The sequence below is a fragment of the Aethalodelphis obliquidens genome, unplaced genomic scaffold (assembly GCF_003676395.1).
Source record: "Aethalodelphis obliquidens isolate GAN/ISIS:26980383/991018 unplaced genomic scaffold, ASM367639v1 scaffold7, whole genome shotgun sequence".
NCBI classification, from domain to species: domain Eukaryota; kingdom Metazoa; phylum Chordata; class Mammalia; order Artiodactyla; family Delphinidae; genus Aethalodelphis; species Aethalodelphis obliquidens.
In genome coordinates, this window is record NW_020837951.1 from 42,595,894 (window position 1) to 42,621,631 (window position 25,738).

General features: G+C 35.2%; 1 protein-coding gene and 1 pseudogene across 3 annotated transcripts in view; one reads left to right on the forward strand and one right to left on the reverse strand.

Annotated features, from left to right (window-relative positions):
• Positions 1-25,738, reverse strand: part of VPS13A (vacuolar protein sorting 13 homolog A) — a 237,350-nt gene that overhangs the window by 123,142 nt on the left and 88,470 nt on the right. For all 3 annotated transcript variants that reach the window (XR_003432630.1, XR_003432629.1, XM_027105654.1), the window contains exons 23-31: positions 25,000-25,138; positions 24,318-24,399; positions 22,944-23,098; positions 22,264-22,420; positions 10,145-10,224; positions 9,060-9,125; positions 8,717-8,870; positions 7,913-8,029; positions 7,731-7,834 (exon numbers count right to left, since the gene is read on the reverse strand). Coding sequence is in view for 1 of the 3 variants with exons in the window: in XM_027105654.1 (XP_026961455.1) it covers positions 7,731-7,834; positions 7,913-8,029; positions 8,717-8,870; positions 9,060-9,125; positions 10,145-10,224; positions 22,264-22,420; positions 22,944-23,098; positions 24,318-24,399; positions 25,000-25,138 (1,054 nt within the window). In the remaining 2 variants the exon portion in view is untranslated. The remainder of the gene's footprint in view (positions 1-7,730; positions 7,835-7,912; positions 8,030-8,716; positions 8,871-9,059; positions 9,126-10,144; positions 10,225-22,263; positions 22,421-22,943; positions 23,099-24,317; positions 24,400-24,999; positions 25,139-25,738) is intronic.
• Positions 1,140-3,324, forward strand: LOC113620025 (transcriptional enhancer factor TEF-4 pseudogene; annotated as a pseudogene).

The window sequence follows — 25,738 nt, forward strand, 5'->3', positions numbered from 1 at the left end:
TCTCACTGAATGAGGTTTAACTATCAATTTACAGAAAATACAGGGAATAGAGGAACATGTTAAATATCACGAAAACACAATCAGCACAAGCTGATGGAAAATTCTACAAAACAAATAGGATAGCAACAAATGGCAAGGGAGAGAAAGAGATAGAAAATTATAGATTAAAACAGACTTGAGAGGCATATTAATCAAAACGCACTGTATGGACCTCCTCTGGATCTGATCTAAACAAACTAAAGGAAAAAAATTATGAGACACTCAAGGAAATATGAGAACTCACTGGATGGTTGATAACATTAAGAAATAACTGTGCCACCGGTCAGAATGGCCATCATCAAAAAATCTACAAACAAGAAATGCTGGAGAGGGTGTGGAGAAAAGGGAACCCTCCTACACTGTTGGTGGGAATGTAAATTGATACAGCCACTATGGAGGACAGTGTGGAGGTTCCTTAAAAAAATAGAACTACCATACCACCCAGCAATCCCACTACTGGACATATACCCTGAGAAAACCATAATTCAAAAAGAGTCATGTACCACAATGTTCACTGTAGCTTTATTTACAATAGCCAGGACTTGGAAGCAACCTAAGTGTCCATCAACAGATGAATGGATAAAGAAGATGTGGCACATATATACAATGGAATATTACTCAGCCATAAAAAGAAACAAAATTGAGTTATTTGTAGTGAGGTGGACGGACCTAGAGTCTGTCATACAGAGTAAAGTAAGTCAGAAAGAGAAAAACAAATACCATATGCTAACACATATATATGGAATCTAAAAAAAATGGTTCTGAAGAACGTAGGGGCAGGACAGGAATAAAGACTCAGATGTAGAGAACGGACTTGAGGACACGGGGAGGGGAACGGTAAGCTGGGATGAAGTGAGAGAGTGGCGTGGACATACATACACTACCAAATGTCAAATAGATAGCTATTGGGAAGCAGCTGCATAGCACAGGGAGATCAGCTCGGTGCTCTGTGACCACCTAGAGGGGTGGGATAAGGAGGGTGGGAGGGAGACGCAAAGGGAGGAGATATGGGGATTTATGTATATGTATAGCTGATTCACTTTGTTATAAAGCAGAAACTAACACACCATTGTAAAGCAATTATACTCCAATAAAGATGTTTAAAAAAAAGAAATAATTGTGCCCAGCCCCAGGCCGGGAGGCCCACATGGGGGAACTGCAGGCTGGTGCCCCTCTGGACGATGGCAGAGGCTGGACAGGAAGTGAGGAAGGAAGCGAGGAGGGCACTGGCGGCAGTGAGGGGGTGGGGGGAGACAGGGGCCCAGGCACAGAGGGTGTATGGAGTCCAGACATCGAACAGAGCTTCCAGGAGGCCCTGGCCATCTATCTACCCTGTGGCTGGTGGAAAATCATCCTGTCTGATGAAGGCAAGATATATGGTCAGAATGAACTGATTGCCCGCTACATCAAGCTGAGAACGAGGAAGACTCAAACTTGCCAACAGATCTCTAGTCATATCCAGGTTTTGGCCTGAAGGAAATCGAGGGAAATCCAGTCCAAGCTCAAGGACCAGGTTTTCAAGGACAAAGCTTTCCAGACAATGGCCACCATGTCCTCGGCCCAGCTCATCTCAGCAACTTCCCTGAAGGCCAAACTTGGTCCCGCCGGTCCTCAGGCCCCAGAGCTTTTCCAGTTTTGGTTGGGGGGTTCTGGGCCCCCCTGGAATGTTCCAGATGTGAAGCCATTCTCGCAGACACTGTTCTCCTTGTCACTGACTCCTCCTGACCTCCCAGGGTACGAGCCCCCCCAAGCCCTCTCACCTCCTGCTTTGCCTCCACCTGCTCCATCAGCCCCAGCCTGGCAGGCTCAGGCTCTGGGCACTGCTCGGTTGCAGCTGGTGGAGTTCTCGGCCTTTGTGGAACCTCTGGATGCAGCTGACTCTTACCAGAGGCACCTGGTTGTACACAGCAGCCAGCACTACCCCAGCCCCAAAGCGCCCCCCTTCGGGAGTGTGGACGTCCGGCAGATCTATGACAAATTCCCTAAGAAAAAGGGCGGTCTGCGGGAGCTGTATGACTGTGGGCCCCCCACGCCTTCTTCCTGGTCAAGTGTTGGGAGGACCTGACCTGGGGGCCGAGTGGTGAGGAGGTGGGGGCCGGCAGCAGCAGTGGTGGCTTCTATCTAGTGAGCAGCCAGTACGAGAGCCTGGAGCACATGACCCTCACCTGTTCCAAAGAAGAAGGTCTGCTTCTTTGGCAAGTAGGTAGGTGGTGGAGAAGGTGGGGACGGAGCATGCCCAGCTGGAGGACGGGAGGTTCATGTACTGCCTGCTGCGCTCACCCACGTGCAAGTACCTGGTGAATTTCCTGCACAAGCTTTGGCAGCTACCCGAGCGCTATATGATGAACAGTGTCCTGGAGAACTCCACCATCCTCCAGTGGTGACAGAGACACCCAGGAACTGCTGCTCTGCACCACCTACGTCTTCGAGGTCTCCACCAGTGAGCGGGGCGTCCAGCACCACATTTACCGCCTGGTCAGGGACTGAAGGGGGACCCCAGAAGTGGCCCACCCCCGGAATACCCTCCTCCCAGGAAGGACCTCCAGCTTTCCTCACGTTTCTTCCTTGGGGAGGGGGCTGCTCCCTGTTAGGACCTTAAAAGGTGGGTGGTGAGTTGAATGGGCTGGGACTGAGAAGAAAGGATGGATCCTGATATTGGGACCTCACAGGGGTGTCTGAAAGGACAGATCACTCCAGAGCATTTGACACTGGGGGCAGGAGTGAGACAACCCCTGGAACAGCACTGGTTTCTGTCTCTGACAGGCACCCTTCCCCTTCTCTGTTTTGGATATTTTGGAAGGCCCCAGTTACACACTGGCTTGTCGCTCTCTGTTTTTCAGGGCCCTCTTCTTCCCAATCTGCCTCTCCTTACCAGCCCCATCCTGGGACCCTGATACCAAATTTTGAAGGTTAACCCTTTCCGTGCAGGAGTAAAGCCAGCTGGGCCCTGGAAATTTCTTTTTTTTTTAACATTACAAGAGATATTCATAAGTGGGTGTTAGGGCCGTGACATTTTCTCAGCTGGGCAAGCCAGTGGGGCGAGGCTTTTAAATCTCATGTCGCCTTCTAAACAGGCTGTGGCGCTGGGCTGTGTTGCCTCCCTCTCCTCTCCTCCCCCCAAAGTGTGTTCTGACAGAGGATAAAGCTATTTTACCAAAAAAGAAAGAAAGAAAGAAAGAAAGAAAGAATTGCTTGCTTTTTAAAGGCGAAATACCAATGGGTTTTTTTTTCTTTGGTAGACCGTGAAAGATTCTAAAATTTATATTTATATACGTAAACGCAAAAGTCCAGGAACAGCCAAGACATTATTGAAGAAAACAAACAAGATGGAAGATGAATTATAAAACTTAAGAATTAAGCTCAATAATTCAGTTTGGAATTGAAAGGCAGTATAAAATAGTTTTTAAGAGCATAAACTACAGAGTCTGAATGCCTGTTACATCCAGGATGTTAGATGAAGCTCTACTAGATATGTGACCTCAAGAAAAACCTTTATGTGCTTCAGTTTCTTTATCCATAATATTGGAAAATGAAATTCTGATCTAAATGACATTTGTGAAGATTAAATAACTTAATATTTATAAAGCATTTAGAACACTATCCAGCACCAAGTAAGGACTATATGTATGTTTGGTACTGATTCAAGGATAAGTAAACCAATGGAACACAAAAGAGAGCCCAGAAATAAATCTATCCATATATCTACACTTAATATTTAATAGATATAGTACTGTATACAAGTAAGAAAAGGATAGCTATTTAAATAAATGATACTAGGATAAAAACAACCCAGTGTGAAAAAAAAAATGAAATTGGACCCCAGCCTCAATTATATAGAAAAATCAATTCCAAGTAGGATGAAAGACCTAACAGTGAAAGGCAAAATTATATAACTTTTAGAAGGTCACATAGGGGAATAACTTTATGAATTCAGGGGATGGAATGATTTAGAAGACTAAATTCTCAAATCAAAAAAGAAAAGAATGATAAATTCAACTTAATTAAAATTAATAACTTTTGTTCATCAAAAGACATCATAACCAAACTGGGAGTAACTATTTGAAACACAAACTAAGCAAGGAATAATGTATAAAATATTAAATGATTTCCTACAAATCAATAAAGAAAAAAATAAACATTCCTTCCTCTAAAATTGATAAATTAAACCAGGTGTCAGCAAACTACAAACAGCAGGATTAGGTAAAAATGGTTTACATACTTTTAAGTAGTTAAAAAAATATCTAAATAATATTTTGTGACATATGCAAATTATACGAAATTTACATTTTATTATCCATAAAATAAAATTTTACTGGAACACAGCCAAATCACTCATTTACACAAATGACTGCTTTCACACTACAAGAGCAGGGCTGAATAGTTGCAACAAAAACTTCATGGCCCACAAAGTCTAAAACACAATCTGGCTATTCACAGAAAAAGTTTACTGGCACCTGAGTTAAACTAATAGGCATCTCATAGAAGAGCAAGTATAAATAGTCTATAAGTATATGAAAAGATGTGCAATTTCATTAGTGTGGTAAGAAAAATACAAACTGAAAACACCATATCATACACTCCAGATCTTCAAAAAATGTAATATCTGACAATTCCAAGCACTGGCATTGAAATGAAATACCAGATCTCTCTTCCACTGCTCCTGGGAGTACATATGCCACTAGAAATAGATTCTCTGAAAAATGCTTGCATGAGATATGTCCAAGAATATATCAGGAGACATGTATTGATACAAGACTAGTTACAGAAGCAATACTCATAAAAACAAAAGAGTAGAAACCAAATATCCATCAACAGAACAATGAATAAATAACCAGTGGTAGTAAAAATGAATGAACTAATATTACTCAGCCATAAAAAGGAACGAAATTGGGTCATTTGTAGAGACGCGGATGGACCTAGAAACTGTCATACACTATGAAGTAAGTCAGAAAGAGAAAAACAAATATCATATATTAACACATATATGTGGAATCTAGAAAAATGGTACAGATTAACTGGTTTGCAAGGCAGAAATAGAGACACAGATGTAGAGAACAAGCATATGGACACCAAGCGGGGAAAGTAGGAGGGATGTTGGTGGGATGAATTGGGAGATTGGGATTGACATATATATACTAATATGCATAAAATAGATAACTAATAAGAACCTGCTGTATAAAAATAAATAAATAAATAAAAATTTAAAAGCATGGTTAAAAAAAAAATGAATGAACTATACCTACAAACGTCAACATGGATACACCTCAAAAATATAATGAATGATAAGATGCAAGGCTAAAGAAATACATATAAAATATGATCTCCTTTAAAAAGGGGAGTGCAAGATGAAACAACGTGTTATGTAAGGATTCATACATAGCTGGTAACATTTATTAAAAATACAAAAAGCCGGACATAGTTAACTCCCCAAGGAGACAGTACAATAGTCAAGTTAGGGCATACTGGTGACTTCTGGGGTATGTTCTATTACTTGGCTTGAGGGTTGGGTATAAAGGTATTTGTTTTACTGTTGTTCTTTACGTTATATTACTTGCTTTTGTGTATATGCTATATTTCAAAATAAAACATATTTCCAAATACCACAAAACTGGGCAATATATTGTTTAAGGATGCAAACATATAAGGTTAAAAACTACAATGAAGAGTAAGGAGGAAAAAAAGCAAGGATATACAATTTATATGATAGCTTGTTATCATCTCAATTTTTAATAAAAATATGTAAGAACAATAGAAACAAAACCATATGTGCAAAAATTCCAAAAAAGATCCACATTATCAAATCTCACTCAAGAAGAACAAGAAAATCTGATTAGACTTACATCAAGTAAAGAAATGGAACAGTAATTAAAAATTCTTCCCCACAGAAAACCTCAAAGCCACACAGCTTCACTGCTGAGTTCCATCAAACACTTAAGGAAGACATAATATATACCAATTCTACATAAATCTTTCAGAAAACAGATGAGAAAACACGTCCAAATTCATTTTATGAAGCCAATATTAGCCTGATACTAAAGACAGAAAAGTATAAAACAGTTAGAAATACTGGTGTACCTACCACCAAGAATTAACAAGCTTAACAACTGGATAAATTTTTAAACACTCATAATTTACAGTGATATTTTATTTCATGAGAATGTCAGGTCAGCTAGAATCTTTTTCAGGTTATGGCACACATAAATAACAGTATCTGTACAATGATACTAGTATAAATGAATGATGCTCCAGGACAGAGTCAAATAATCTGAGAACTCTAGTCCTTTCTCCAGCTGCCCAGAAAGCTGAAGGGCTCAATATATTATACTTAAAACCCACTCAGGGCACAATAGTGTGTCACGGAACAGTAATTACAAAGCTCTGATCCAGGGCAAAAAGATTATGTCTCTTTGGTTCCTTGACATGTGGAGAGTTATGAAGGTAGTTTGTTTAAAAATCATATACACTGGAATCAAAGTCAAGAAATATGGAAAGGAAAATGGGGTGGGACAAGAAGACACAAGTGAGAAACTTCATTTTGTAGCTTTTCTTAAGTTGGATTTTTAACCTTAAAGATGCATTAAAAATAAAATTACAGAGAAAAAAAGTAAATGTCTTAGGTTATAATATCAGTTCCATTACTAACTACTTGTATGACTTGTAGTAGATTCATTTATTTATATTAGCTTTACTTTCTAAATAGGACAAATAAAATGGACAATCTACTTCCTAAACGCTCTAATACTATAATTTTTCAAATAAAAGCAATGGAAGCAAATCAAACCATGGCTTCTGAAAAATTTCTTGTTCTTTATTCCTATGAGCCATGTACCTTTGATGTTTTGGGGACTCTTGTTATCTCATGCTAACAAACCACAATAAGAAAATACAAGGCATAAGAATTTTTATTTAACATAAAAATCAGGTCATCACTGTATCTCATCAGTATTATTTGCTAATAAGCCTATACATCTATTTCCTTTCTTCCTGTCACATTCCGAACTTTGACTTCCTGACTCAACAAGTACCTCAGCCTTTTCTAATCCTACTATTTGATGTTCTCTTCACTCCTTTAAATATACCACCTTACCCAGATGCTCCACTGTTTAAAAATTACCTGTCCAACTCCACAACAGTATCTAGTCCAAGAACCTTACTCTCTTGCACCCAGTAACAACAAAAGGACCTATCCTTCAACCACTAGCCACCTAGTTCCAAGGACTCTCTTAACATTATAATGCTACGTTAGTAAGTATCCATGAAAATAAACTTAAAAAAAAAAATCTCGTTTATTCAATCTGACTTCATATCCTCTGCTCTGAAATCTGAAATGCAGTACAAGGTTCATAATACTTCAAAATAGCAAAAAGATAAAAAGTAAATAATGCATTTGCTACTCCCCTCCCCCCTTCCCCACAAAAGCACTCCACAACTAAGTTCCAGCAGTATCACTTGTACTAATTTCATTTATGAGATACTTAATCGTCATTTTACAAATAAACAGATTCTGAGATTAGGCCACCCAACTACTGAAGAGCAGGGCTAAAATAAGAACCTAATTATGCCTAACTTCAAAGCCCATGGACCTACTAAGACACACTGCTAAAATCCGATGACTTTTTAATTTATACCTATGAACAATCTTAAAGGACAATTATATTTAATAATGTTAATGAATAGAAACAAATTCATACCTTTTTGTATACAGCTGCTATATCAGAATCCAGAACAATTATATTCCTTAGCTTTGCATTTATTTCAGTCACTGATGGCCTCATAATCATCTCAGAATCAAGCCCTAAGGGAAAAAAAAATTATTAAATTCTTTTTCCTTCATTTAATAGTTCTGAATTTACTTTTCCTCAAATCTTATTACCTTCAATCTTAATTTCTGAAATGTTATGTTTCTGATCTTGAATAAAGATCTGTAAACATGATAATTCTGCTATAATCTGTAAGGTAATAATATCTTCATTCTTGGATAGTTTTAAAGCTGCAAAAAGAAAGTCATATTGTAAAACATAAGACAAAACTTTTAGTAGTTACCTTACTACACTTATAAAGTAACTGAAATATCACAACAATGATAATGCTAGAGGAAAACGTGATTTGCAAATTGAAAGCAAGCAATATATTACCTACTAAATTAGGAATGCTAAAGAAAATCAAATCCAATGAAAACAAAGCCAAACAAATGCAAAGAGACAAAACAAAAATAGTTCCTAGATGAGAATAACATTTGAAACTAAGAAGTCGTAGTTGTAAAATCATAAATCTTTTGCGATTTAATGATTACAGGGTGATACATATTATTATCAAACTTGCAACTTTTGACTGCTTAGAAAAGCACTCCGATTAAAAAATACACTCTCATATTATTCAAATTTTGTTAGTTCTATTTTTCTAATTTAAATAATATTAAATGCATGAAATTTAATTACATTAAATACTTCTACTGTATAATCTTCAACTAAAATGAATGATAAGATAAATAAAAGCCACTTTTCTTCAGCAATAATCACTACTATTATTTTCTAAAATTAACCTGTTATATAATGAATCTTTCTAAATATTAATCTAGCAATAGAATTCTAAAGCCAATATTATAATAATAACGCAAGAGCCAAAATTTATTGATCTACTTAGTAAAAATTTGATGTTGAATTTTAAAGAAACATACGTATTTTTTTAATAAACTCTCCTTTGTCTTCAGTCTCTGCAATATGCACTGGGGCTGGTTTTTCCTCCGAATATGGAAGGATATTATTAAAATAATTTATTGTATTCAGAAGTGCTTCAGTATGTAAATGAATATCCAAAGAGGAAAAATTCACCTAAAGAACAAAGCTGATTTTAGTAATACAAATATTTGTCTGTATTCTTTGTGGTATAAAGGATACAATTTATAATATTCAATTTTTATCCTCAATGATCTTACAGTTCTAGTTATAAAATAATTTTCATAATATATTTGCTTAGAAATACAGTATCTAATTAAAAAATAAATTATTATTCACCTATACCTTAATCAGTTGCACAACATTGTTATAGGTGTCCTTCAACATTGTTATGGGTAAATTCTTTTCAGCCTATACAAAGTGAAAAAAACAAATCTGTTAGATTATCATAGGAAGACATATGTATATATATATAATTACATAATGGTCCTAACACACATTTATATAATTTGCCAGCTATTTTTATATATATATATATATATATATATATATATATAAAATTACTTAAACAAACGACTGCTTCACCAGAACAAATTTGCTAAGTATTCAATAAATGTTACGTACTATCTTGCTTATTATCAAGAGTGGATATTTAGGTATTATCACATGTAGAGGACAATCATTTAGTCAGCGACAACTCTGTAAGATACTTCCCAAATCTTCCTATATGTTAAAACAAAATTTTGACGCAACAGTCTGCCAGGTATCAAATACTCTGTGGTATCTTTAGATTTGGAACATTTCTACAATATAAAAGCTGTTTAATTCATAAACAACAAAACACTAAAATATCTATATCAATAATAGTAAAAACTGGTCTTAAAAGTGATATAATTCTCATTTACCATTAAGTACTGTAATTATTAAATTAACATGGCACTTACATAAAAACAGGTCAATGAAAACAAGGGCTAAATCATATGTAGACCACAGTACACATAAAAACTTAATAAATGACGAAATGGTTATCATAAATCCATAGGAAAGGAATAGAGTCACTGACAGCAGGAAAATTAGGTAACTTCAGACAATGGTGGGAAATCAAGTGAAAGCCTCATCTTATATCCTATACCACAATAAATTCCATCAAGACTGAAAAGTTTGTTGACATCCTGATGGGGGGGGAAATAGCCAAACTGCAGGTCATTTCTACTTAGAATGTGGGCTGCTTATTATCTTGCTATGTGAAGTGTTTATAAATCACAAGTATCTAACAGAGGATGACAAAACAAAAAAATCTTAAACTTTTAGGAGTTATAGCGATCACATCAGAATGAAGATTAAACTAAATATTGCTAAACTTATAAAACTTGATTTTAATATTTCAGCAGCATGCTTACCATAACAAGAATATAAATCAAACTACTTACCTTCACATATTCCAGTGTTAACAGATCTTCCATTGTGTTATCCAGTGTTGTAATCAAATAAACTGGTTTCTTGTTTTCATCTAAAAATAATTTCTAAAATTATTCTTTCATAGAAAAACTAATGGAAAATAAATGCAGGCAATATTAATAATTTTAGAATTGGAAAAGAAGGATTTCCTGTATCATATCAATTCTGGGCCTTGATTTCTGTATTACTCAACTCAGGTCCTTCATCCTTTATTTTAAACTCTAAAAATGTAATTTCATCTCACAATTCCCTTCTCTTATGCCACAATGCTGAAGATTCTTACCCTTCTAAACCTAGATAGGAACATGAAGAGATTCTAGTCCTGAGTCATAGAAATAGCTAGAAAGAAAACTGTCAGTATCTCTAAAATCCTAATTGTAGAGAAAAAGCATCAGGTATCTGATGAGAAACTAAACTGTTGTCTGTATTAGTTTAGATTAAAATAAACTATTACCATATTATCAGTCTTTACTAGTTGTATTGTTGCTGCTGCTCAAAATCTAAGAAGATAAGTGAGGAAACTGTTGTAGAATAGTATTTTGTGTAAAGTCTTTATAACTATCATCAGCAAATTACTTACAACTGTTCAAAATCAATAACTAGATACTGGAAGAAAGGACTACAAACCAATCATACTACTCTTCAGGAAAAAAATGCAACATATTTCCACAGAATCCTCCAGATTTAAAAGCTTATTAGCAATTAAGCTAGTCTTCTACTGTAGATGCTAATTACATTTCAATCCTTAAGAAGGTCTCCACTTTTTTCACACATTTATTCATTCATTGAATAACTATTTACTGATCATTTACTTTGTGTAAGAAATTGTGCTATTCACTTCTTCCTACTCTTTCTAAGAAAACAGAAGCAAATATATTACAAAATAGGTGCACTAATAATTATATATCTTGTATTATGTGTGTAAGCGTTTTCTTATCATTTGCTTTTGGGAAAACAAAAAATTACAAAAAAACATAAATATTAACAACTGCTATAATACTTCTGGATTACTGGTGAACACTATCAAGTTGGTTTACTTTTCTTTCCAACTGCCAGAGCAAACTTTGATGTAAAAAGCATAATAAAGCAAAACTCTGTATCTTCCATGTATGATAATTTTTTCAGGAAGAGGTAATCATAACACAATTCACCACATGCAAGTTCTCAGAGGCTACAGAACAAGTGTAGAGTATGGAACTAAAATGTATAAATCATATCCAATGATTAAGTTTTCAGGCCACAATACTTAATCTGCTTCCCAAAATACATAGATCACATTTAATTCAGGGCTCACAAAAAAGGAGAAGTTTTCATTATACCAGTTAACTGACATCTTTTGTCTGGGAATGAGTTCCCAGAGAAGATGGCCTTCTCAAATCCTTGAGATGTACATAAGCATATTCCTTACCTTTCTTATTCCCACAGATAGTTCATTTTTACTTTAGTTCTCTAACTCCCTTATTTTCTGTATCTCAATTCACTGGGTAAAGAAATTCCTAAATGAGTTCAAAAGATTTCACAAGATAGCTTCCATTTAAAACTTAAATAACTTATAAACATTAAAAAAATAAAAAGTCAACCATCAAAAGAACATGGAAGGGGCTTCCCTGGTGGCACAGTGGTGAGGGTCCGCCTGCCGATGCAGGGGACGCGGGTTCGTGACCCGGTCCGGGAGGATCCCACGTGCCGCGGAGCGGCTGGGCCCGTGGGCCATGGCCGCTGGGCCTGCGCGTCCGGAGCCTGTGCTCCGCAACGGGAGAGGCCACAACAGTGAGAGGCCCACGTACCGCAAAAAAGGAAAAAAAAAAAAAAAAAGAACATGGAAGAATTTCCTGGTGGTCCAGTAGTTAGGATTCGGCACTTCACTGCCAGGGTCCAGGTTCTATCCCTGGTCAGGGAACTAAGATCCTGTGAGCTGTGCAATGCAGTCAAAAAATAATTTTTTAAAAATTAAAAAAAAAAAAGAACATTGATTCCAGGACAGCTAAGAGTAAGGTACTTTTATACACATGCAAATAGAACACATTCATGTGGTCTCAAAAACAAAAGTAAAGCCCTACTAACTTTTAGTTAGAAAAAAATTATTTTAGCCAACTGTATCAGTGATCACTTTGAATATCAATGGTCTAAATGTACCAAATAAAAGACAACAATTGCCAAAATGGATCAAAAAAACAAGACCCAAGTATACACTGTCTACAAGAAACCCACTTTAAATATAAAAGTATGTATAGATTGAAAGTAAACAGATGTTGAAAAATACATTATGTTAACACTAATAAGAAGAAAGCAGAGATAGCTATATAAATTTTCAGACAGAGCAGACTTCAAAGCATGCAAAAGTTATCAGGGATAAAGAAAGGCATTATACAATGATAAAGGGGTCAATTCTCCATTAGAACACAACAATCCTTAAGGTGTACTTATCTAACAATAGAAAGCAAAAGTGATAATACTGCAAAGGGAAATAAATGAACCCACTACCATATTAGAACACTTCACACCCCTCTATCAAAAATGGACAGATCTAGCAGACGAAAAATCAGTAAGGACATAGTTGAACTCAGTAATACCATCAAATAACTGGATGTAATGGATATCTACAGACTACTTCATCCAGCAAGAGCAGAATATTCATTCTTCTTAAGCTCACATGGAATACTCACCAAGATCAACCACATTCTCAGCCACAGAACACACCTTAGCAAATTTAAAAAAAAGAAATCATACAACATCTGCCTTCAGACCACAACAGAATTAAAATAGAAATCAATAACAGAACAGTTGGAAAATTCCAAAATATTTGGAGAATAAACAACACACTTCTAAGTAACACCTAAGTCAAAAAAGAAATCTTAAAGAAAGAATTAAAAAACACTTGGAACTGAATAAAAATGACAACACACCTAATCAAAATCTGTGGGCTATAGTGAAAGCTGCACTTAGAGGGAAACATAGCATTGAATGCATATATTAGAAAAGAAGATTTAAAATCAATTGTCTATGCTTCCACATCTTAGGAAACTAGAAAAAGAAGAAGAGAACAAATCCAAAGCAAGCAAAAGTAAAGAAATAATTAAAATTAGATCAGAAATCAATGAAACCAAAAGCAAGAAATCATTAGAGAAAATCAAAGAAACCAAAAGTGGTTCTCTGAAAAAAATCAACAAAGTTATACATCTCACCAGGCTAACTTAGGAAAAACAAAGAGAACACAAATTACTAGTATCAGAAATGAAACAGAGGACATCACTATAGGTATCATGCACATTAAAAGAGTAAAGAAATACTATGAACAACTCTGCCCGCCAATTTGATAACCTAATAAAATGGAACAATTCCTTGAAAGACATACCCTGTCAAACTCACACAGGAATAAACAAACTGAATATCTATTAAAGAAATTAAGTCAATAATTAATACCCTTCCAAAACAGAAAGCACCAGGCCCAGATGGGTTCACTAGTGAATGTTAACAAACATTTAAGGAAGGTACTATACCAATTCTGTACAATCTCTTTCAGACTATAGAAACAGAAAATACTTCCTAACTCATTCTATGAAGCCTGAATTACCCTAATACCAAAACTACACACACAAACACACAGACCAAAAAAAAAAAAAAAAAAAAAAAACAGGGGAAAGGAGGAAGAAGGGAAGAAGAGAACTACAGGACAGGAATTTTCATAGGAATTTTCATTAACACAGATGCAAAAATCTTCAACAAAATAATTATAAATTAAATCCAACAGTGGAAAAAATTATGCACCATGACCAAGTAGGATTTATCCCAAGATAACAGGCTGGTTCAACATTCAAAAATCAACTGACATAATCTATCACATCCATAGGCTAAAGAAGAAAAACCACATGATCATATAAATTGATGCAGAAAAGGCATCTGACAATATCCAACAACCACTCATGATAAAAGCTCCCAGTGAACTAGGAATAAAAGAGAACTTCCTCAACTTGATAAAGAGTATCTTCAAACAACCTACAGCTAACATCATAATGGTGAGAAACTCAAAGCTTTCACACTAAGGAACAAGTAAGGATGTCCTTCCCCTCTTACCACCCATTTTCACATTACAATGTAGGTCTTACCAAATACAATAAGAGAAGAAAAGAAATAAAAGGTATACAGACTAGGATGCAGACTGGGATGGAAGACATAAAACTGTTCACAGATTACATGATCACATATGCACAAAATCTAAAAGAATCAACAATAAAAAAACTCAAACTAGTATGTCATTATAGTAAGGGTGCAGGATACAAGTCAATGGCTTTCCTATGTACCAATAAAGGACAAAGTGGAATTTGAAATTAAAAACACAATTTTCATTTACATTAGCACCCCAATAATGTAATTCTTAGGCAAAAAAATTTAATAAAATATGCACAAGACCTCTATGAGGAAAACTACAAAACTCTAATTAGTGTTTAGAGTTCAAGAATCCAAATATATGGAGAAATGATCCATGTTCAAGGATAGGAAGACTCAACAGTTCCAAGATGTCAGTTATTCCCAACCCGATCTATAGATTCAATGCAATACCAATCAAAATTCCAGGAACCAATTCATGTATACTGACAAATTGATTCTAAATTTCATAAGGAGAGGCAAAAGACCCAGAATACCTAAGACAATACAGACGGTCCCCAACTTAAGATGGTTTGTATCATGATGGTAAAAAAACTTATATCCACATCTGGTGGCAGGGTCTGGGGAAGGGGTGGCAGGCGCCATGTCGGGCCGTGAAGGTGGCGAGAAGCCCCTGAAGCAGCCCAAGAAGCAAGCCAAGGAGATGGACAAGGAAGATAGGCATTCAAGCAGAAACAGAAGGAGGAGCAAAAGAAACTTGAGGAGCTAAAAGCAAAGGCCACGGGGAAAAGCCCCCTGGCCACAGGTGGAATTTAGAAATCTGGCAAAAAGTAAGCTGTTCCTTGTGCCTGAGGCAATGATGATCCTTAGTTCCATTCCTGTTTAAACATCTGGATTAAACATCTGGATTCCCTGCCATAACATCTGTTGCCACCTATAGCTGGAATGAAGTGTTGTCTTGGAACCTATTGTACATTTAAGAATAAACTTTTGTGAAAAAAACCAAAAAACAAAACAAACAAAAAAAAACTGATAAACTTACAACTACTGTACCCTTACAACCATACTGATTTTCACTTTCAGTACAGTATTCAATAAATTATATGAGATATTCATCACTTCATGATAAAATAGGCTTTGTGTTAGATGATATTGCTCAACTGTAGGCTAAATAAGTGTTCTGAGGATGTTTAAAGTATGCTGGGCTAAGCTACGATGTTCAGTAAATCAGGGGAATTAAATGCATTTCAGCTTAGAATATTTTCAACTTACAATGGTTTGTTGTGACATAATACCATCGAAAGTTGAGGAGGATCTATATTAAAGGAGAAGAACAAAGTTGAAGGACTGACACTACCTGATTTTAGAACTTGCTATAAAGTTACAGTAATCAAGGCACTGTGGTACTGGCAAAAGAACAGACAAAACAGATCAATAGAACACAACGGAGAGTCCAGAAATAGACTTCCCTAAATATACTCAATTGATCTTGGACTAAACAGCAAAAGCAATACAATGGAGAAAGACAGTCTTTTTTGACAAATGTTGATGGACTAAATGGATATCCACACACAAAAAACCACCCTTCACAAAAATCAGCTCAAAATGGATGATGCATCTATATATATAATACAAAACTATAAAATTTCAAGAATATGGGAGAATATCTAGACATTCTTGGATTAGCAATGACTTTTTTTTTTTTTTGCGGTACGCAGGCTTCCCACTTTTGTGGCCTCTCCCGTTGCGGAGCACAGGCTCCAGACGCGCAGGCTCAGCAGCCATGGCTCATGGGCCCAGCTGCTCCGCGGCATGTGGGATCTTCCCGGACCGGGGCACAAACCCGTGTCCCCTGCATCAGCAGGCAGACTCTCAACCACTGCGCCACCAGAGAAGCCCGGTAATGACTTTTTAGGATCCAACACCAAAGGCATGATCAAGGAAAGGAAGAATCAATAAACTGGACTTCATTAGAAATAAAAATTCTTCTCTGCAAAAGACTATAAGAGAATGAAAAGACAAGCCACAGACTGGAAGAAAATATTTGCAAAAGACACATATGATAAAGGACTGTTATCCAAAATATACAAAGAATTCTTTAAATTCAACAAGGAAACAAACAATACAATTTAAAAAATAGGCCAAAGAATTTAACAGAGACCTCACCAGAGAAGATATACAGATGGCAAATAAACATATGAAAAGATGTTCTACATGTTATCATCAAGGAAATGAAATTAAAACAACAGTAAGATACACTACACACCTTATTAGGATGCTCAAAATTCAGGCCATTGACACCAAACACTAGTGAGGATATGGAGCAACAGGAACTCTCTTCATTACTGATGAGGATGCTAAAAGGTACAGCCACTTTGGAGAATGTTCGAGAGCTTCTTATAAAACTAAACATACACTTATATTAGACTCAACAGTTGTGCTCCTTGGTATTTATCCAAAGAAACTGAAAACTTATGTCCACACAAAAACCGGCATATGGATGTTTACTGCACATTTACTCAGAACTGGCAAAACTTGGAAGCAACCAACACACCCTCTGGTACCTGAATGGGTAAACTGTGGTACATCACACAGTGTATTAAGTGCTAAGAAGAAATGAATTATCAAGTCATGAAAAGACATAGAGATAACTTAAATACATATTAGTAACTGAAAGAAGCCAGTCTGGAAAAGCTAGATACTATATAATTCCAACTATATGACTTTCTGGAGAAGGCAAAACTATGGACAAAGTAAAAAGATGAGTGGTTGCCAGGGATTGAGGGATGACAGGAAAGGATGAATAGATGGATCACAGAGGGCTTTTAGGGCAGTGAAACTACTGTGTACGATACTGTAATATTGGATACATGTCATTATACATTTGTTCAAATCCCTTAGAATGCACACCACCAAGCTGAACCAAGTAAACTATAGAATTTGGGTGTAGTGTGTCAATGTAGGTTCATCAACTGCAACAAATGTATCACTCTGGTGGAGAATATTTATAATGTGAGAGGCTATGCCTGTGTAGGTGCAGGGGATATACGTTAAATCTATCATCTGCTCAACTGTGCAGTGAATGAAAAACTGCTCTAAAAATAAAGTCTATTAAAATAGTTTTAATGTCATCTCTACACATAATAATGTTCTTATGCTAAAAAGGAATATAATGAAATTAAACTAGTGAATAGTTAGTCTTTTCCTTTAATTGAGGTATAAATGACATAAAACATTATATTAGTTCCGGGTGTACAACGTGACTCCATATTAATATACATTGTGAAATGATCACCACAATAAGTTTAGTTAACATCTGTCCTCACACTTACTTAGAAATTCTTCTTCTTGTGATGAGTACTTTTAAGATTTGCTCTTTCAGCAACTTTCAAATATGCAAAACAGTATTATTAACTACAGTCACCATGCTGTACTTTACATCTCTATGACTTACTTTATAACTGGAAGTTTGTGTCTCTGGACCCCCTTCACCCATTTTCTGCACCACCACCCCCCCACCTATGGCAACGACCAATCTGTTCTCTGTACTACCTTGGTTGGTTTTTTTTTTTTTAGATTCCACATATAAGCAAGATCATACCATATTTATCTTTCTCTGACTTATTTCACTTAGCATAATGCCTTCAAGGTCCATTCATGTTGTCACAAATGGCAAGATTTCATTCCTTTTAATGGCTGAGTAGCATTCGATGGTATCTACTGGGCTGGCCAAAAACTTCGTTTGGGTTTTTCCATAAGCTCTTATGGAAAAACCCGAATGAATTTTTTTGGCCAACCCAACAGACAGCACATCTTTATCCATTCACCCATTAATGGACACTTAGGTTGCTTCCATATCTTGGCTATTGTCAGTAATGCTGCAATGAACATGAGGGTGCACATATCTTATTGAGTGTTTTTGCTTTCTTCAAATAAATACTCAGAAGTGGAATTGCCAGATCAGATGGTAATTCTATTTTTAACTTTTTGAGGAACTTTTAATACTAGTTTCCATAGTGTCTGCACCAATTTACATTCTCATCAACAAAGCACAAGGGTTCCCTTTTCCCACATCCTCACCAACACTTTCTATTGCTTGTTTTTTTGATAATAGCCATTCTAACAGGTATGAGGTTATATCTCATGGTTTTGATTTGCATTACCCTGATGATTAGTGAGTTGAGCATCTTTTCGTGAACCTGTTGGCTAGTTGTATGTCTTGTTTGGAAAAAATGCCTATTCAGATCCTCTGTCCATTTTTGTTTGTTTGTTTTTTTCCCTATTGAGTTGTATGAGTTTTTTATATTATTTTAGATATTAACACCTTATATCAGATATACGAATTGCAATTACATAACACTATTTCATAGACTGGCTTTTCATTTAGTTGACGGTTTCCTGTGCTGCGCAGAAGCTTTTTAGTTTGATGTAGTCACATTTGTTTATTTTTGTTTTTGTTCCCTTTTGGGAATCAGAACCAAAATAATCATCACAAAGACCAATCTCAAGAAGCTTACTGCTTATGTATTCTTCTAGGAGTTTTATGGTTTTAGGTCTTACATTCACATCTTTAATTCATTATGAGTTAATTTTTATTTATGGTGTAAGACAGTAGTCCATTTTCATTCTTTTGCATGTGGCTGTCCAGTTTTACCAGCATCATTTATTGAAAAGTTACCCTTTCCTAAACATATATTCTTGGCTCTTTTGTCATAAATTAATTGATCACAGATATGTGGGCTTATTTCTGGGCTCTCTATCCTGTTCCACTAATTGATGTGTCTGTTTTTATGCCAGTACCATACTGTTTTGATTACTATTGCTTTGTAATATAGTTAGAAATCAGGGCTCATGATGTCTCCAGCTTTGTTCTTCTTTCTCAAGATTGTTTTGGCTATTCGGGTCTCCCACGGTTCCACACAAATGTCAGAGTTTCTTGTTCTAGTTCTGTGAAAAATGTCATTGGTATTTTCATAGAGACTGCATGGAATTTGTAAACTGCCTTAGGTAGGATATACATTTTAACAGCATTAATTATTCCAACCCATGAGGCACAGAATATCTTTCTGTTTATTTGTGTTTTTTTCAATTTCTTTCATCAATGTCTTATAGCTTTCAGTGGATAGGTCTTTTACCTCCTCAGTTAAATTTATTCCTAGGTACTTTGTCCTTTTTGAGTCAATTGTAAATGGTGTTGTATTCTTAATTTCTCTTTCCTGATAGTTTGTTATTAGTGTATAAAAATGCAACAGATTTTAGTATGTTGACTTTGTATCCTGCAACTTTAATGAATTTGTTGATTAGTTCCAACAGTTTTTTTGGTGGAGTCTTTAGAGTTTTTGTACATATAATATCGTGTCTTCTGCAATAGTGACAGTTTTACTATTGGGTCAATTAATAAATCAAAAGAGAAATTAAAAAATACCTTGAGACAAATGGAAATAGAAATACAACATACCAGGGGGCTTCCCTGGTGGCTCAGTGGTTGGGAATTCGCCTGCCAATGCAGGGGACGTGGGTTCGTGCCCTGGTCCAGGGGGGATCCCACCTGCCGCAGAGCAGCTAGGCCCGTGTGCCACAGCTACTGAGCCTGTGCTCTAGAGCCCGTGAGCCACGACTACTGGGCCCATGAGCCACAACTGCTGAAGCCCACATGCCTAGAGCCCACGCCCCGCAGTGGGAGAGGCCACGGCAGTGAGAAGCCTGCACAACACAAGGAAGGGTAGCCCCCACTCGCCGCAGCTGGACAAAGCCCACACACAGCAACGAACACCCAACGCAGCCAAAAAAAAAAAAAAAAAGAAATACAACATACCAAAATTTACGGGATGCAGCAAAAGCAGTTCTAAAAGAGAAAAGCATGGATGTCTACTTTAAGAAACAAGAAAAACCTCAAATAAACAAAATTACTGTTTACACATCAAGAAATTAGGCAAAAAAAAGAACAAAACCCAAAGTTAGAAGTAAAAAATAACAAAGAAGAGAGGAGAAATAAATGAAATAGAAACCAAAAGACAGCAGCAAAGATCAATTAAACTAAAGAGCTGATTCTTTGAAAAGACAAAATTGACAAATCTTTAGCTAGATTCACCATGAAAAAGAGAGAGGGCTCAAATAAATATTATCAGTTATGAAAAAGGAGATGTGACACATGATACCACAGAAATTTAAAGGATCATAAGAGACTAGCATGGATATTTTTATATGTTAACGAATTGGACAACCTAGAAGAAATGGATAAATTTCTAGAAGCATACAACCTTCCAAGACAGAATCATGAACAAATAAGAAGTCTGAATAGAGCAATAAGTCCTAAGGAGATCGAATCAAAACCTCCCAACAAAAAAAAGTCCAGGAATAGATGGCTTCACTGGTGAATTCTATCAAACATTTAAAAAGAATTAATACCAATCCTTCTGAAACTCTTCCCAAAAAAATAGAAGAGGAGGAAACATCTGCAAACTTATTTTACGAGGCCAGCATTACCCTGATACCAAAACCAGACAAGGACGCCACAAGAAAAGAATATTCATCAGGCCAATATTCCTGATGAATACAGATGCAAAAATCCTCAACAAAATATTACCAAACCAAATTCGATACTATATTAAAAGGCTCAAACACCAAGATCTAGTGGAATTTGTTCCAAGGATGTTGCAGTTCAACATCCACAAATCAATCAACATGATACACCATGTTAACAAAATGAAGGATAAAAATCATATGATCATCTCAATAGATGCAGAAAAAGCATTTGACAAAATTCAACATCCATTTAATATAAAAGCTTTCTACAAAGTGGGAATAGAGGAAACGTATCATCATAATAATAGGCCATCTATGACAAGCCCACAGCTAATATACTACTCAACAGTGAAAAGCTGAAAGCTTTTCCTCTAAGATCAAGAAGAGAAGGATGCTGACTTTGCCACTTTTGTTCAACATAGTATTGGAAGTCCTAGCCAAAGCAATTAGGCAAGAAAAAGAAATAAAAAGCACCCCAATTGGAAGTGAATAGTTTTTCTTAATATTCTGATGGAATTCATGAACCATTCAGAATTATGTTTCAAGGAAAAACCTCAAAATGTAAAGGAGGGAAAAAAAAACAAAAAACTCTTCTAAAAGCCTGCCAAAGCAAACAGAAACATTTTCTAAGATATCATATAATTTATATGTTAGGATTTGGGATATAAATTGTTTGTGGTAGGCAGAATATTTACACACCCCTCCCACAAGGATGTCCATGCTCTAATCCCCCTAAACCTGAGAATATGTTATTTCATATGGTAAATGTAACATTACAGAGATGATTAAGGTTAAGATTAAGGGGAAATTATCCTCAATTGTCCAAATGCACCAAATCTAATTACCTTAGTTTTTTAGAGTGGAAGAAAAAGGTAGAAGAAAAGGTTAGAGAGATTACAGCATGAGAAGGATCTAACACCCCATAATGGTTCTGGGATATAAAAAAAAATTAGTGCAAGGACCTAGAGAGGCCTGTAGGAGCTAAGGCCAATCCTCACCTTATAGGCAGCAAGAAAACAGACTTAAACCATATAAAACTAAATTCTGCCAACACCTGAGTGAGCAAGAAAATAGATATTCCCCTACAGCCTCCAAAAAAGAAGTCCTGTTGACAGCTTGATTTTTTCACACTGAGACTTGTGTCAGACATCTGATATACAGAACTTTAATAAATCTGTGGTAAATTGTTACAGTATCAACAGGAAACTTATTCAGTATTTTAGTATTCAGTTAAGTAGACTTAAAATTAAACCATTTTCCTTAATGAGAAAAATTGTCTTCATTTTCTCTCTAGTCTACACCTTAAGATTCCAAAGTATAATATGAAAGTTGAAGACTAACACATTTCTTTGATAATATTTTATCATATGTACTGACTAAGCACCTAGAGAATTTATCTCCAGAAGGTAATCAAACAGTAAAATTAATTAATTTAGTTTTTTAAAACAGAGATTCTTACCAAAATATTCTGGGCATTTTAAGCAGACCTCTTTCAAAAAGGCATTTGCTTTCAAATCAAATGTTCGAAGCTCAATGACTGTGCCCAATCCCAAGACATTAATTTCTACCACAGGTAGTTCACAATCTCCAACAAGGTGACAGAATTGAATCAAAACCTGGAAAAGAAAGAAAAAAGAAACTACGACTACCTAAAACAAAAAAATTGTTTATATTGATGGTGGCTATATATGGATATGTGAGGTATACGTGTAGTATAAATGACACATATTTAAATTTAGGAGAGATTTTATACACACACATATACAATACACACATTGTACAAATTATTTTCAATAAATATATACTGAATAACAACAATACCTCTAAACTCTTAATTCTTTTTTTTAAGTGAAAGCAGATTTATTTAGAGAGATACACATTCCACAGGCAGAATGTGGTCCCTCTCAAAAGGTGAGGGTGGCCAAACCTTTAATTATTGATTAAGGAAATTAATCTTAAGATTAATTAATTAAGAAAGGGGAGGGAGAACCACAAGGTAACATCTGGATTGAGTTTAAATAGGATGAAAACAACACTGTCTATTAGTAATGAGACTATATAAATGAGCTGTGAATAGTAGAAATGACTGACAATTTAAATAAGCCATATTAATTTTACCATAGTACATACAATGCATACCTCTGGCACTTCAAATCTTATTTTATATTCAGTCATATTTTTTGAACAATCTGGCTTTTGAAGCTTTTCTTGTTGAGGACTTTTAATTCTAGATGGAGGTTGAAGAGGCTCTTCCAAGGGACTACATGGGGCATCAAAAAACTCCTCATCTGAATCTAAATACCATAGAACATTTAAGTCAATAATCAAAATGACTGATTTAATAATAACATTCTAATAATTTTTCTGAAATAAATATGAACACTATTTCAAAAAATTGAATGTAAGGTCAAAAATAAATAGAAAAGAATGTAAAGATTACATGTGAAAAAATAACATTCTTAACAACAAAATGTATGGAAAATTACAAAATACAATCTTTAGCTTAATGAACATCATCTTTAAAATCAAGATACTAAAAACTGCTAAAGAAAATTTCATAGCAAATGCCAATGCCAATTATTACATACATGATGAATACTGAAAGGAACACACTAATATGCTCACTCTACCTGGAAACAGGTAAACAGGACTTAGTTACAAACACTGCAATATTAAAAGTAGAAGGCAGGCCCTAAAATTTGAATGGAGAAACTAAGATCAAGCACTACTTCACGTATGTATGACTATATAGGAATATATATATGATAGTAAATTTCTACAACATGCTATTTAAATGGACCCAAAATCTAGTAAAACCATTAAAAGAAGGTTTAAAGGAAACTAAAATCATCTAAGTATATCCCTAAGAACATAAAATTGAATTTTAGGGTAGATGATCTCACAAACAACATTTCCTCCCCCTCCCCACCCACCCTGGTCACTACACAGAAAGGAAAACATTCTCTAGAAAATTGAGGATCAACATGGCAATTTCTGTTGTTTAACATTTACAATTTTTAAAGTTTTAAAAATAGAAAAATACATTTATTTTTCTTTCTAATGCAGCCAAAAAAGCATGTATTTCATAACAAAGTATTTACCAGTTTTCATACGTTAATGAAGGTATTAAGGCTTGATTTTTTTTTCCTTTAATAACAAAAAAGGAAGTGTAAAAAAAAAAATTACTATAATGAAGATCTCCAAAAGCTAAGTAACACATTATAAATTAGACACAAAGTTTCATGGGGTCTCTTAGATCACAAAGGATAAAGATGATTAATTTGCTAGTGGTCCCTGTGATTATGGGGTTCAACTTTTATATACCAAAAAAAATCCCACTGCAAAAGCAACTTTAAGGAACATCCAAATTACACTGTTTTAAAGGAATTTTAGTGAAATTTTGTGGATAATATGCAAATATCTGCTATTGCCTGAAAGTTTTTATGTGGTCTCAAAATTTTTTTCATAATATATTTATAACAAGGAAAATTTCCTAAAGTAGTTTCATTTTACCATCTTCAACACATGGAATTTCCAAAGAAGAAAACTTTTTCTGTGAAATCTGTGATGTTCCCAAAGAAGTGGATCTTTGAATCTGGAAGGAAAGTTAATTCACTGTCAGTTAGCACACAGACTTTTATTATACGTTCTAAGACAATTCTGACAACACACACACACACACACACACACACACACACACACACACACACACACACACACACACCTCAATCTGAATTAACTGGAAAAAAATCCAGCCTGAATTAGAAAGTTAATTTGTAAAATGTAGATTTAAAGAAGTGCTTTTACAATTTCAAGGCTAAATACAAATTGCAGAACTGTTATAATCAGTTAATCAGAACTGTTATAATCATACGTATACACACAGAGACATGCATGTTTCTATGTGTGTGTATTAGTATGTGCTATAAACATTTTCAAAAAACTAGAGAAGCAGTAGTTAACCATTGAGGAGAGGGACTGGAAAAGTGAAGAAAGGTAGACTTATTATTTCATTCTTTTGTTTACTATTTGCACCTTTTACTATTTCATCATTCTGTCTTTCAGTATGTAATTTAAAAAGTCTATTCACAATGAATTGAATTGTTTTACCCAAAATTTCTGTGGCTGTTACAAATACTGTTTGTGGAATTTTCTTTTTTAACTCGTGCTTTCATTAATTTTGAAAATACATTACCTGAAATGGTTTGACAGGGACATTTACTTCAGTTGCAGGTGGGGGTTTTGGGATGCTTTCAATCAATTCCAATATCCCTTGCAGTTTTTTATCTGAGATTCGTAAAGAAATCAGTGGTAAGTTTCCAAAAATCTTGAATCTGTTTCAAAAAGACAGAAATCATTATAAAAAGATGACTGTTCATCTTAAATTATCTAAGAATAATAAAATGTGATTTTAAGTACTAAATATTATCTACACAGTCCATGGGACAAATTATCTCACAATCTACAGTCAAATTCCCATCATTTTACCTTATTAACCAATCTCATCAGCTGAACTAACATCATTATTTTTCAAAGGCTTATTTTCTATTATTATTATGTTTACTATACCTCTGCTATTTTGCCAATGCCAATTGACAATCACTATTTATGAAGTGTTTACTACAGACAGGCATTAAGGAAAACACTTGATATGCATTATCATAAATAATTCTCACAACCTAATAGGAGGGAGACAACCTATTTCTGCTCGCTGTTTCTTATAAGAAAGAAATGTGTACATATGTACATGGTTCCTATCAGGAAACTAAGGTTGGCAGGTACAAATAACTTGTCCAAGAGATTATATATTTAAAACCAGGTTTAGAAATCAGATCTGAATGAAAAATCAAAATCATATAAGTAGATGCATGTAACAAAATCCAATACCCATTCACCATAAGAACTCACAGTAAACTAGAACAAAGAAGAACTAC